Source organism: Pecten maximus, chromosome 15 (assembly GCF_902652985.1).
Source record: "Pecten maximus chromosome 15, xPecMax1.1, whole genome shotgun sequence".
NCBI classification, from domain to species: domain Eukaryota; kingdom Metazoa; phylum Mollusca; class Bivalvia; order Pectinida; family Pectinidae; genus Pecten; species Pecten maximus.
Window position 1 is genome coordinate 23,484,004 of NC_047029.1, and position 13,557 is coordinate 23,497,560.

General features: G+C 33.7%; 2 protein-coding genes across 2 annotated transcripts; one reads left to right on the plus strand and one right to left on the minus strand.

The window, feature by feature from the left end:
- The first annotated feature begins 1,154 nt into the window (after positions 1 to 1,154).
- Positions 1,155 to 9,486, plus strand: LOC117343107. The gene is made up of 10 exons (XM_033905418.1): positions 1,155 to 2,209; positions 2,765 to 2,861; positions 2,982 to 3,064; positions 3,358 to 3,480; positions 7,014 to 7,064; positions 7,573 to 7,670; positions 7,785 to 7,921; positions 8,044 to 8,156; positions 8,936 to 9,087; positions 9,231 to 9,486. The coding sequence occupies exons 1-10, from the start codon at positions 2,133 to 2,135 to the stop codon at positions 9,437 to 9,439; spliced, it is 1,140 nt and encodes a 379-aa protein (XP_033761309.1). The 5' UTR covers positions 1,155 to 2,132; the 3' UTR covers positions 9,440 to 9,486.
- Positions 9,487 to 9,600: 114 nt separating this feature from the next.
- LOC117343106 lies at positions 9,601 to 13,557 on the minus strand. Its single transcript, XM_033905417.1, has 5 exons — positions 13,118 to 13,557; positions 12,280 to 12,477; positions 11,840 to 12,105; positions 11,535 to 11,662; positions 9,601 to 10,012 (listed from the first exon to the last, which is right to left on the minus strand). The coding sequence occupies exons 1-5, from the start codon at positions 13,412 to 13,414 to the stop codon at positions 9,747 to 9,749; spliced, it is 1,155 nt and encodes a 384-aa protein (XP_033761308.1). The 5' UTR covers positions 13,415 to 13,557; the 3' UTR covers positions 9,601 to 9,746.

The following is a 13,557-nucleotide window of genomic DNA, read 5'->3' on the forward strand; positions in this document are numbered from 1 at the left end:
TGGGTTTCGTTATTACGCTTTTAGCAGTGAAATATCGAAAATTAATCATTCTATAAAAGTGGAAAATGGAAAAAGTTAAAAGATGATCCGATATATTTTGCTATGAAAATGTAATAAACAGCATATCTAACAGCATCTTCAATAATACCAAATGTATTTCACTCATGTGACTAATATTTTGATATTTTTCATGAATGCCCAAATATCGAAATATTAGCCCCACTCGTAAAATAAAGTTGGTTTTACAGAAGACATCGAGGAATATATATATTTTGTAAGACTATTAGAGAAATGCTGTAATGTATTTTCAATCGTTAAATTGTTTATCTCTAAAATAGAAATGACGACATTATACAGGTTTAATTTAATAATTTTTAGCCCCTAAGGTACACCCCAATACTTACACTAAAGATTCGACTCGATTTGTGTCCTCAGAAGTGATTAATAAACTTTGCGGCTTGTTGTGACGGTGTTATCAAACCTTCTGCTATACGGGGTCAGCCCTGGTCATGGTGTTGGATAACGACATTCCGATGTTCTGATGGCACAGTTTTTTCACATCTTTTTGTACCACGGATGGTACAAAAAGATATGAAAAAACTGTAACGTTTTTTTCTTGGTACACTTTTTTCATATCTTTTTGTACCAAAAATGGTACAAAAAGAAATGAAAAAAGTGTAACGCGGTACAAAACCTTTCACATCATTTTGCCGGCTGATACCGGCTTTTGGTACATAAACATGTGAATGTAAGCTGTGATTTTTCCTAAGTAGTTTATAATCTTTCTGTAACACATATAGTACAAAATGATTTGAATTTTCACATCTTTTTGTACCATGGTACACTTTTCTATGGTACAAAAAGATATGAAAAAACTGTACCATTGAAAAAAGTGTTACAGTTTTTTCATTTCATTTTGCCAGGCTCTTGTCGGCCATCGTACACAACCGATTTTAGAACGATAATGAGACGTAATGCATCGTCATTCGTAATCGAAATGTGACAGACTTTCTTTGCACGGAGTCAGTGAGCAGTGTATTTCTAAATGAGGCCGGCACCTTTACAGATATCTGGCATCATGCTTGCATATGTACGATGGCCGACAAGAGCCTGGCAAAATGAAATGAAAAAACTGTAACACTTTTTTTCATGGTACAGTTTTTTTACATCTTTTTGTACCATAGTATGGTACAAAAAGATGTGAAAGCATATTTGAAATGAGTCGGTCGCTTTTGTATCTTTCTGTACCAAAAAGCGGCCGAAAACAGCCATGGTACAGAAACATATGAAACGCCAAGTCATAAAGGTTATTGAGTTTGACAAATGCCTCCCTGATAACGCTGTCATCACATAGACTGGCGATTAATTGCCCGGAATGTCTTTGGCTACAAAAATGTTGCAGGAGTGTATGGAGAGCCTGCAGGCGTGTATGATACATACACGTGTACATCAATTTTTATTTAGATATAAATATCCTTTATTCATGATTTAGCCGCTATACTACGACGAAACATCTACCCCTATTACATCTGTGTTTACATCTGTGTGCATGTTATATGTTTTATCCTAGCGCAAAATATTCTTCGTGGTTTTGTAGTTATCAACCGATTGGAAATTTGTCATTGTACTATTCCATAGTTTGAACATTTTATAAATAATGACGTGACATGTCCTGGGTGTCTGTAGTTTTGCACTCGCATACACTGTGCACTCGTTATACAGAATACAATGACGATAATTACCGCTCATGTTTTACTGCTAATGTTGCTGCTTGCTACTGTTATGGCATCACCGGCTGAATTTCCTGCTACATGCTTAACTGATGGTAAGTACGTTAATATGTTCCCCATTTTTTAAGATTACGTCAAGCAACAGCTAATCCTTAGCTGTAATATTCACTCCTACATCCTTGAGACCTGTATTATATGCCAATCAATACAATATTGTCGCCAAACGTTTAATCTTCGAATGCTACAAATTTGTCACTATAAAAAAGTTGTTATATGTAACTTGTAAGTGTAGCTAAAAATACTGTTTTTCGTTATTGTTGTTTTGATTTGTATATAGTATATTTCGTTAACAGATTGTAATGCTATATACGGTAGTTTTATATTTCAGTTGAGGATCTGTTGATGTATTACGCGTCATGTGGATTAACCTACAAAATTATTTCCAATGTAATGTCGAAGTACCATGAAATCACTATAAGGTATGGTTATACTTTTAAAGGTTTAAGTTCAATTATTACGTGGATATTTCATGACACGACACAATGACGTTGTTAATCCGCTATGTCGATCTCTTATGTTGTAAGGGTACTAATCTATGACACCACATTGGACATCGATTGCTATTTAGGCTGAAAGGACGGTAAGTGTTCTCTATTAATTCCATTTAACGGTTGTGTTCAATACACAGATCCAACGGAACCAAGACAAACATAATTTTAAAGTTACATAATGAGTTATTTCTTTCAGATAATGTCTAGATAGCATTTTCAGCTTTATAGAAAATAAAACATTACGTATCATTCTATGTTTGTCTCCGGGGGTCTATCAATTTAACCGAACTGACCCCTGAATGTGATTGATAAGGACACTTGAAGTCAAAAATGGTAGCCTAAAAATAAGCGTGTGATGACGTAGATTGGTATCCGGTCTATTGGTGTCATCTTCTTAAATATTATGTGAGGATATTTAACTCTCTCTCTCTCTCTCTCTCTCTCTCTCTCTCTCTCTAATATTATTATATTATATTTTCCTAGCGCGAATGCAATATGTAAACGACTTAAGAAACATGGAAATCTAAAGAGAAGAGGACCAGTACAAGTTTCAAACATAGAATTGGAAGCCATACTCAAGGTATTAGTAAAATATATTACTATGTTACACTATTTATTATTGTTTTTTGAATACGGTGACTTAAATGTCGTTTAAACATAACGATTTAAACTTTTTTCGTGTATTCCTTTTTATTAACAGGAAAGAATGCAGCTGTTACCACCAACTGTTGGTTATAGACAGATGACAGAAATACTGAAAAGCGAAGGCATTGTCGTAAAAAGGTAATGATCTGCTATTTTTCATTTGTAACCCATACATTAAATGCAAATGATATTATCTGAAGAGAATGGAGGATGGATAACATATAGTGTTAACTTTCTGAACAGGCACCACATTTGTTAAAAGTAAGTATGAATTCTTTTGCACATAAATGCGGATCAGTATGAAGTTGCTCCTTAGATCCTACAAATTGTGAACAAATCGTTTGACTACTTTATATTTGCAATAATTTTCATTCATTATTGTGTAACATTTGAATAAACATCTGAATATATGTATTTCATTTACCCATAAGGGATCAAGTGATGCACGTCATGAGAATAGTTGATCCAGCAGGAGTGGAGAACCGCAGACGGCATCGTCTTCAAAGGAGAATTTATTCCTCACTCGGACCTAATCATACTTGGCATATAGATGGGTATGTTCAAACGATTTAATAAAAAATGTATATTTTTACGCCATATACTGGTGTATACATATGTAACAAGAGGTCAAAGAAGAAAAAATAGTTCACAACACATAATTCAATTATGTAAAATATCAAATTTGATAAAGAATATTATTATGGACCGGCAGGAGCAGGTCCATCCATTCTATGATATCATTTGGAATTGATGCTGCATTGTTGCTGCTCTTACACAGGCTAGGCAGCAGTGACTTGTAATATATTTAACAAATAAGAACAGTATACAAGATGTTATTACCATAAACAAGCGTTAGTACAATATATTACAGTCTCATAAAATAACACAAGTGAAAATATTCTACGTTACGATGGTAATTTGGCACACGTGTGTCACTGTGTGTACAAAGCGAGACGAAGCTTGATTGACCCGCATCCTTATGATGTTCTACAATGTACGTATAGAAAACATAGCTTTAATTTTATTTTTATATATATATATATATATATATATTTCAATTTGGAATAATACCATTTTAAATAGTATTTTGAATGTTTTGTCTTTTTTGTTGTTGGATTTTAAAAATTTCATGAGATGAGGGTTCGAGATTAAACTCAGATTTACACATAGGTAGACATGACTTCGCGAGGAAGTTTGAATATCACGAAACTATTTTTAGTTGGGAGGCGTAGTCCAACAGCTTATGAAAGCGTGCCAGAACAAATGATTCTGTAACGGATTTAAGGGTTAGTTTGTTCTCATCTTTTTAAGTTGTTGTCTCATGGGTTTAGACACATCCCTATTGATTTAAAGTACTGATTGATTTGGCACTGATTATTAATTAATTGATTTTGGACATTCTTCTTAAACTACTATGTATAAACATTTGTACGTTGATACAGCTGTGCTCCACACAGTGCTCATGTAGTGGTGTGTCGTCTGCTATTTATATTCCAGAGCTTAGTGTTGCTGATAAAATTTGCTTGTTTACAGATGTGTTTTTGGACAGTATTGACATCAATTAGGCCTAACGCACAGATGGTGGACATTTTAAAACGTTGTAAATGTGAACAAGTTTGAAGGATTGATGGTATACTTAATGAATTGTTTATACATTGTAAAGACAGTTTAGTCCCATAATTAACTATACTGTTCAATAGAGTTTTTAATTCGGGCTGTTTTCCAAGCTCATGGAATATAGGATGTATTGATTACAGAGGCATTACACTAGTCAGTTGTTTAGGAAAGTTATTCACGTCTATATTAAATCAGAGATTAGTGAAATTAGATGAGAAATATAATATAATCACAGATGCGCAAGTTGGTTTTTCGGAAAAATCGTTCTACTATTGATGCAATATTTGCCCTACAATCACTGATAGATAAAACACTTAAACGACGTAAGCGATTATACTGCTGCTTTATTGATTACAAAAAAGCATTTGATTTTATAAGTAGGCAAAATTTATGGTTTAAGTTGGTCAAAGAAGGTATAGATGGAAAGATGCTGAAAATAATTAGATCTTTGTATAGCAATGTTAGATGTTGTGTAAAATATTATGGTTTGACAGATTTTTTCAAATGTGAATGTGGATTATTCCAGGGGGAAATTCTCTCGCCGATTTTGTATACATGATATGTTAATGATTTAGAGATAGACTTTATAAAAAATAACTCTCTGTCAGTTGAAATACAAACAATTAATTTGTTTTTAGTAATGTATGCACACGATATGGTTATCATGTCTGAAAGCATAGATGGTTTACAACAGACGCTCGACTCCTAACAGGAGTACACAAAGAAATGGAGTCTTACAGTTAATGTTGACAAAACAAAAATTGTTGTATTTAGAAATGGGGGGTAGAACTAAAGAAAATGAAAGGTGGTTTTATGATGATAAAGAAATTGAAGTAGTAGACAGTTCCAATTATCTAGGATTAATGTTAAATTATAACGGTAAATTTCTACAAACTCAAAAGAATATAGCAGAGCAGGGTCGCAAAGCATTGTTTGCGATGATAAATGTATGTAAAAAGAATCATTTCAATTTTGAAACATGTATAGCAGTATTTGACACCTATATCATAGCGTGTTTTCATATGGAAGTGACATTTGGGGATTCCACAAGGCAAACGATATTGAGAAAGTACACATTAGGGTTTTAAAAGTTGTTGGGAGTAAGACAGTCTACTCCAAATGTTTTCTTGTATTTTGAGTTAGGTAGGTTACCGTTATCCATTGATCACAAATTTGCAACAAGATTTAAACCAAGCTAGTTTAGGATATATTTTCAATTTAACTATATTAAATGATTCACACTGTAAACTGTTTAAATCTAGGCTTATTGATATTTTCCAGCAAGAATGTTTAGATACTATTAAAACGTCTTCGAAAGGTCACCTGTACCAGCATCTTGTAGAAACACTATCTTTACAGACATATCTGAAAAAAACCTATAAATGTTAAATATTTAAAGGCAATCGGTAAACTAAGATTATCAGCACATGATTTGGAAATTGAAAGGGGTAGATATAGAAATGTAAATAGGAACCAAAGAGTATGTATGCTATGTGATAGTAATGACATAGAAGATGAGTTTCATTTTGTAGTTAAGTGTCCATTATATGCGGACATTCGTTCAAAATACCTTAAGCCAATTTTTATCAATAATCCCAGTATGTTCAAGTTTATTAATTTTCTAAATGTTGAAAAATCAAAGATCTAAATAATCTAGGTAAAGATTTAGTGTCAGCATCTAAAAGGAGAAAAGAACGGATAGGAATTTAGAAAAATATAATATATATATATATATCTAGTATATATTTATATGTCATTCGACACTCTCCTGTATACTTTACATATGGAAAATTATATGTTAATTTCCTGTGTGTATGTAAATCAATTACGATTAATATTAGGTTGTATTGTAATACATGGAATGTATGTACACATGAAATTCTTAAAATAATGCTGTCTATGTATTTTTAATGTTTTGTGGGTAGGTGGTTTAGAGAGGGAGAGCGTGTTGGTGTGAGTGGGTGAGGGTGTGCTAGCCGCTAGGGTGCTTATTATATATGGTTGTTACATTTTAGTGATAAGTTGTAAAACTTAAGCTAATAAAAGAAACTGAAACTGAAAAAAAGGAACTGCCCACCTATAGCTACTATCTGGTCATTGGCCTCTTGTTTGATCAATTCATCTGATAGACTCTGATGTTTTGAGATATTGTCGATATGTTGTACAAGATAATTGTAATAACTATAAACATGATACTATCAACGGGTTATGTTTTGGCTATGTGTGAATTTCGTTGGATATAACTGAGGATGTTAGAAATTTATTTTTAGATCTGTAGCATTGACCTAATGATTACCAATTCAAATTTCGCAAATAAAGTGTTCAGCATAACACAATGGTAGTATATTGGTTTCCAATCGAAATGAAAACCTGTACTAAAACTCTTGAGTGATATACACACATATATTTTATTGTATTTAGTTGTTGAATGGTAATCAAAGCCAGCCACACATGTGTCTTGTTTCCCTAGATATGACAAGCTGAAACCGTACGGATTTCCAATACACGGATGCATAGATGGGTGAGTTGGCGTGCAAATCAACAAAGACAGTCAGTCAATTGAATGTTAATTTGTTTGTGAACAACGTAAAATTAAGAACCTCCCATTGTTTAAATAAGATTTTTCAGTGATGCTGTTTTCAACGTGGTGAAGAAAGGAATCATAACGATGCAAATAGTTTGATATGTCACGTTTGACTCTTACCTTTTGTGTTAATAAGGTTTCTAATAATAATTTATGCATCATAATTGTTAATACCAGATATGTTATTTTGTGTAAACAATCTGGTCGTTATCATTTAACCAATTTCACATGCATTGTTTGACCTGTATTCATTCACATTGTGAATGTGATTTGTAACGTATTCGTCACCTCGGAGAACGTACATGTATAAGTATAGAAAGAAAACTCATATATTCTAAATTTCGAAGCGGTATAACAGTATCTTATCTAACATGGGGCGGTGATTTTAATTTAATTTAATCTACCGCCATGATCATTTACAGTAAAAAATACTTTCATTTGTAAGGTTTTCCAGAAAAATCATCTGGCTTGTTGTCGGTCCATCGAACAATGATCCGAAACTGGTAGCAAATCACTATATGGAAAGTGTTCAACGTCTCGGAGGTAAGAATAAAAGAGATGAAAATGGTTTTTTTTTTTTTTTTCAAAACTCGATGAAATATTGATATGTGTCGATTCGTATTTTGATAATATGCATGCTGTTTCCGTTGTATTTAGGTTGTCCATATAACATACAAGCAGACCGAGGTACGGAAAATTCAGTAATTGGCGCCCTACAGTCTGTCTTTAGACAGGAAGAACCAGGATTTGGTCGCGAAAACGGCTTCCAACATATTGCATCAAAACTTAACCAGGTTAGTACTTTTAGTTTTCTGATCATCAGAGAAATCGAATGGTCGTAGAAGCGGTTTTTTTCATGAAGAACACTAAATTTTAACGTCAAATATATCCTTGCTATAATTTATATATTTTTCAGCGCATCGAGTCATGGTGGTCTTTTCTCCGGAAGAGATTTGCGCAATGGTGGATTAACTTTTTCATGGATTTGGTCAATTCGGGAACCTACGTTTCGCATGACGACAACTCAATGTATGTACTGTATCATGGTCTAAATGTATCTGTAATTTTGCATTCAAACATCCCCATTACCACTTTCGGTATCTCGATTGCGAATATGTGCAAACATGTTGATGCCGTCAAAACATTGATGAAAATAGTAATAAGATGATGTTATAGCCGCGGTTTTGATTTTATTTGAACAATTGTCAGGTTTGAAAACGGCCAAACAAGGACTACTTACCTCTATGATAAACCTCTGACATTTTCATAGATATTGAGGAACCTGGCCCAGGATGAAGACTTTTGTGCCAGATTTTAACAGCGCAGAGGGTTTCAATAAATGCAAGACGAACCAGAAAAAGCTCAATCTTTCGAAGCAATGATCCTATTATCTTCAGGTAAGGTTTATTTTTCAAAGAACAACGCAATGATGTCATAAATGAAATTACGTCACGATTACAGCACGTTGCGGCATTTATGACGTCATTGGATTGTCTTTTGAAAAATAAACCATACATGAAAAGCTCATCAAAGGGCGAGAGCTGCTATTGGTTGGTCGTACGTTTTTGTTTTTGTAAAAAAAAATTTCTTTAATAATATATGAAGTTAACTATTTAAAAGCGAAAAATAGATACCTTTTGAACAGCTGAATTAGATATAACACTGTTACAATACTTCATAGCAACACTATTTAATATGTCCCTCTAAGGAAAGATCCGCTAGTGACATGTCACCTGAGACTTTGAAATAGACAAAGCTTAATGTAGAATTTGTTTGCTCACATTTAGCAACTCCATTTTCACTTTCAGGAAATGCCTACGATACGTATTTATGCCACTGATTCAACAATATCTTGATGAAATCGCTGAGCAATGGAACAATCACCAAATAAGCTTATCAAGAAATGCACACTGTCCGAATGGAAGACCCAATGTCCTGTATGCAATGCCAGAGATATCAGGTTATTATAATTTGTTTATGCTTTGGAATTCTTTTAGTCTGCCATAGTCAATCAATATTAACAATGAGGACTGCTGACCTACGTTTCGACATGAAAGCCATTCCTAGTGTTTACATGTCTTTCCTAATGTGTATGTTTTGCAGGTGCGAGGGATTGCATCCATCCTGTCAACGAAGAATTGATAACGATGGGGTTTACAAAAACATTACCATCCACTTTATCTGGTTTGAAAGAATTTGACGACATCGCCGCAGAAATGACTGTTCGACTTGGTTTGATGAAGCCAGACACTTGGCAAGAAGCCCTGAAGAATTATTACATGCTGTATGATGCTTTGTCAACTGATTTATGATGTTTATATCATAATGATAAATGACAATTAAAATGATACTTCATTCATTTTTAATTGCTTCGTTTTAGCAAGAACTAAGTTTCAAATCAAGTTATGCACAAATGCAAGTGAACAAAAGTATGCGATACATATTTGAAAAATGATCATGTGACTACTGATAAATTGCTGCATCCATTTCCATTTATGATGTGTATAGAATCGGATTGGATACCTTCCGAGGCTGAAGTAAGAAAACTCAGAAAATTGCCTTTTATTCCTATTGGAACTTGCTTTAGTCTTCACTGCAGATTTTGTTCTTTTCTTAAAGTTACAAGGCATGCATTCCGCCTGCATACAAAATTGCAATATCGAATTTTGAACAGAATATGGTTTTGTCTCTGAAAGATTCATACACAGGCAGTACAACCATGAAACCACAAGTATTAGCTCGCGGAAGGCTTCCTTCAGTAGCTTCGTGGTCAAAGTTGACCTGAATGCCATTCAATCGAACACCTGGCAATCTTGATAGTCCGGTAATAAACCCCAGGAGTGACTGAAGGTTTATTTCGTGTTCGTCATGCTGGCGTGGGTCACCTGTAAATAACAAAAAGAATAGTGGACGTTTAGGTAGCAGACCACACAAAGACTGCTTTGCCATGGCTGATTTATTTTAAAGTAAATAACTCCTGTTTTATGATACAATGTATGCATTAAAACAAGAAGACAAAAAACGAACAAAAAACAAAAACAAAAAAGAAAACAAACAAAAACCGAAAAAAAAGAAAAAAACAAAAACAAATGTAAATTATAACTGGTATGTTCATTATGAAGTATTCTACCATGTTTGCTATGCAACGACAGTTTTGATTGGTTAAAAACCATGTATTATTTTCCAATAATACACGCTCGTGTCAATAATACACGCTTGTGAGTCACGGCTGTTACAATGTTATGTATCTTATATTCACTCATCAATAATACGGTTACTGTAGCCGTGTCGGCTAATGCTTTAGTCTTTCCTCTATTTTTCATCACGACGCGAGTTCGAATCCTACGAAGGCGGCTTTTTTTTATCCCCTTATTTTTTTTAATTTCCAAAATCAATGCCATATGATAGATGCTCTTGATTGTAGTACTGTAGTGCCTGTAAAGAAATATATATCTTATCAACAAAATAATGCAATACTCAAGAAATAAATTCAGGGTTTCTTTGCCGTTTTTACAAAGTTTTCCCAGGGTTTCTTTGCCGTTTTTCTATATTGACCTCAGAACTAAATAATACATGGTAGAATAGAAATAATCAACTTTGACTCGTGTATTGTTGCAGGATATACAACTCGGACTCGGATATTTTGCAATTTTAATTAATAACTCAGGACTGCGGCCTTTGTTATTAATTTAATTGCAAAATGTCCCCGTCCTCGTTGTATATCCTGCGGCCTTCGTTATTAATTTCATTGCAAAATATCCTCGTCCTCATTGTATATCCTGCAACAATACACGAATGATCGTTAATTATTTCTTAAGTACATAACGGTTTCACGTTTGTTAAAACTGAAATAAATAAATTTCCGGATTTCCCGAAAGTGTGTTCATTTCATAGGAAATTTAGTTTTGCCCTCAGCGAAATATGGTGCCTCACAATCAAGGTAAGATTGCAGAAAAACTTAACGCAAAACAAATGTCAAAACAGGATTAATTCTGTTCTTGGGATGCAGATATTTAATTTCAATTAGGTTTCAGCAGAAAAGAATGTGTATAGAATTGTGCCTTTTTGGGTTGAATATCATGATATTTTGCAATTTCTAAGGTTTTTGAAGTAGTTACCATGGTATTCATAGATCTGAAAAAGCATAGAAAAAATAAGTTTACTTATCCTTCAGAACTGTATCACAATTACAAAAGTTGTATAGATTATAGATATAATAAATAATATTATACTTTATCATATGTAATATGTAGGGTTAACTGTTTACATATCTAAAACATGTGCCTTATTTTTCATAATTTGGCAACTATCTGTTTCAACAGATGTTCCCAATCATTACACTATTCCATCTCTTAGATAAAAGTATATTGCCAGAAATGAAACAAAATCAAAGTTTGCATAACTTACGATAAATTTCATCCACGTAATCCAGAAATCGCTTTGCAAGGCGTTCCTCTACTGGACGTCTGTTGCTCCCGTTTTCACAAAAATTGAATGTACATGCTTCCTTGAAACGTTTTGGAGTGATTTCAAACCTGGAATTATACGTATTAATTAAAACTAAATATTCCCAACACACATCTTAAGCTTTCAATTCAGAACAATATGTTCATTGGTTAAATGTATTATTCATTTCATTTAAATACATTTTCTAAAGATAGTTTACACTAATTCTATGCAGTTATCATATCATTATTTACAGGGAACAATACCTGTTGTTATAGACCAAAAGATCTCTTAGAGCGGTGTACCTCCGCATCAGAGTCATCAGGCCAAGTACTTCCATGCCGTCAGCAAATTGGCTAATTGACGCTGATGTCCTATGGATGACAAAAGACAAGCAGATGTCTTTTACTAAATCCTCTTTGTCAGCGATGTCTAAAAGGAAAGTTGGCTTGTCCACTCCCAGGCTAAAACGTAATTCCAGTTTTTCATCCAATATCTTTCTCATGTTCTCTGTCGTTTTTGAATCAGTTAACTGTGAATAGAATGTTTTTCATATTAAATGCTCTTGTTGATGCTTCTGCAGATAGATTAGTCAATCATTCGTATACGGTAAAGATAACAAAAGGCATTTGCCATACTAAATAATACTTATTACACATTACATAAAGTAGTACAGAAACTCTCATAGTTACTTTGTTAGGCTTACCTCTTTTAAGGCATCACGGATTTCATAATCCGTCACTTCCTCCGGTGTGGGATTAGACTGACCATTCATAAGAAAATCGACAACAGAAGGGGCTAGACAACACAGTGGCTGTCCACCCATAAGGATGGACGCAGCCACCGCGTATCCTGCATAATAATAATGTTTCCTTCTCAACGCCGACACTTTTGAAGAGAACACCTTAAAAGAAAGCAACCATATTATTAGTAGTGTTCATTTGAACCGTCAATCAAATTATTTGATAGTTAATATCTTTTACACACTTTTGTCTCGCTATAAGCCGGGATAACAATGTACAGTATAAATCACGGACTCGAAATAATTTTGCTAGAATAAGAAATATGTTACCGTAAAGTAGCGAATACTTATTTCGCAAAATCGCTGGGCTATTATGTTAGATCATACGTACATGCTAGGAATAATGATTTTTCGATTTAACGATTTATATTGAAAATTATGCGATGACGTGCTATGTTCGATAACTTCATGGTTGGAGTGTGCTAAAAAGCAATTTTCAAAATTCTAAGGGAATCTTTATCTTATTTGTTTCTAACTTATCAAAGTCGCAGTTAGACAGACACATTAAAAGACAGACACCGAGATAAAGCGCACAAACAAAACAAAAATTATGTTATGCGTCTTATCCAATTCAAGCATCTTCTTTTTATCACAAGCAAAATAAAATAACTAGCTTTTTGAACGTCGAAATTATTACTCTCCTTTCTGGAAATGGTTTAATAACAATTCATAACATCAATATCATTGTAGTTGTTATTTGAAAGTAAAGAGGGTTAATGATACTGATAGGTGTAAATGTTACCTTCATTGTTTCGGGACCTTCTAAAAGTCCACTAGTATGAACAACAGCGTCTATAAGAAGACGAAAAAATTCCCTTCTCGGGCCCCCTTCATCAATTGCGATTTCGATATCTTGGTGTTCACCGAAGTTTGCTATGAATTGAACTTTAACTTTCTTTTTGAAGTCGAAGTTTGCTGCTTCCACGCTTTCCATAAAATCTTCCAGGACGTAGTACCGTGAAACATTTATACCATTAAAGTAGCACATGTCTTCATTAGGAGTCGGAAGAAGTACTGTGTCTGCATGTTTTTCGAGCATTGCAGATATTTCACTCTCACCCCTGTGAAATACAGAAACAAAATATTTAAATCGTACTTGGTTCCGCTATAAATGTAGTTCATCTATTTCTCATAATTATTCCATATACTAAATATCTAAAACAAACGTTTTATATCATATGT

What these genes read in the sequence shown, in the direction of transcription:
- LOC117343107 (XM_033905418.1), top strand. Translation starts at nt 2,133, where the DNA reads ATGTATTACGCGTCATGTGGATTAACCTACAAAATTATTTCCAATGTA. An exon ending in AATTGGAAGCCATACTCAAG is followed by an intron (nt 2,862 to 2,981) that starts GTATTAGTAAAA and finishes TTTTATTAACAG; the next exon opens with GAAAGAATGCAGCTGTTACC. An exon ending in ATACACGGATGCATAGATGG is followed by an intron (nt 7,065 to 7,572) that starts GTGAGTTGGCGT and finishes TTCATTTGTAAG; the next exon opens with GTTTTCCAGAAAAATCATCT.
- LOC117343106 (XM_033905417.1), bottom strand. Translation starts at nt 13,414, where the DNA reads ATGCTCGAAAAACATGCAGACACAGTACTTCTTCCGACTCCTAATGAA. An exon ending in CTTTTGGTCTATAACAACAG is followed by an intron (nt 11,663 to 11,839) that starts GTATTGTTCCCT and finishes GTATAATTCCAG; the next exon opens with GTTTGAAATCACTCCAAAAC. An exon ending in TTACGTGGATGAAATTTATC is followed by an intron (nt 10,013 to 11,534) that starts GTAAGTTATGCA and finishes TGTTATTTACAG; the next exon opens with GTGACCCACGCCAGCATGAC.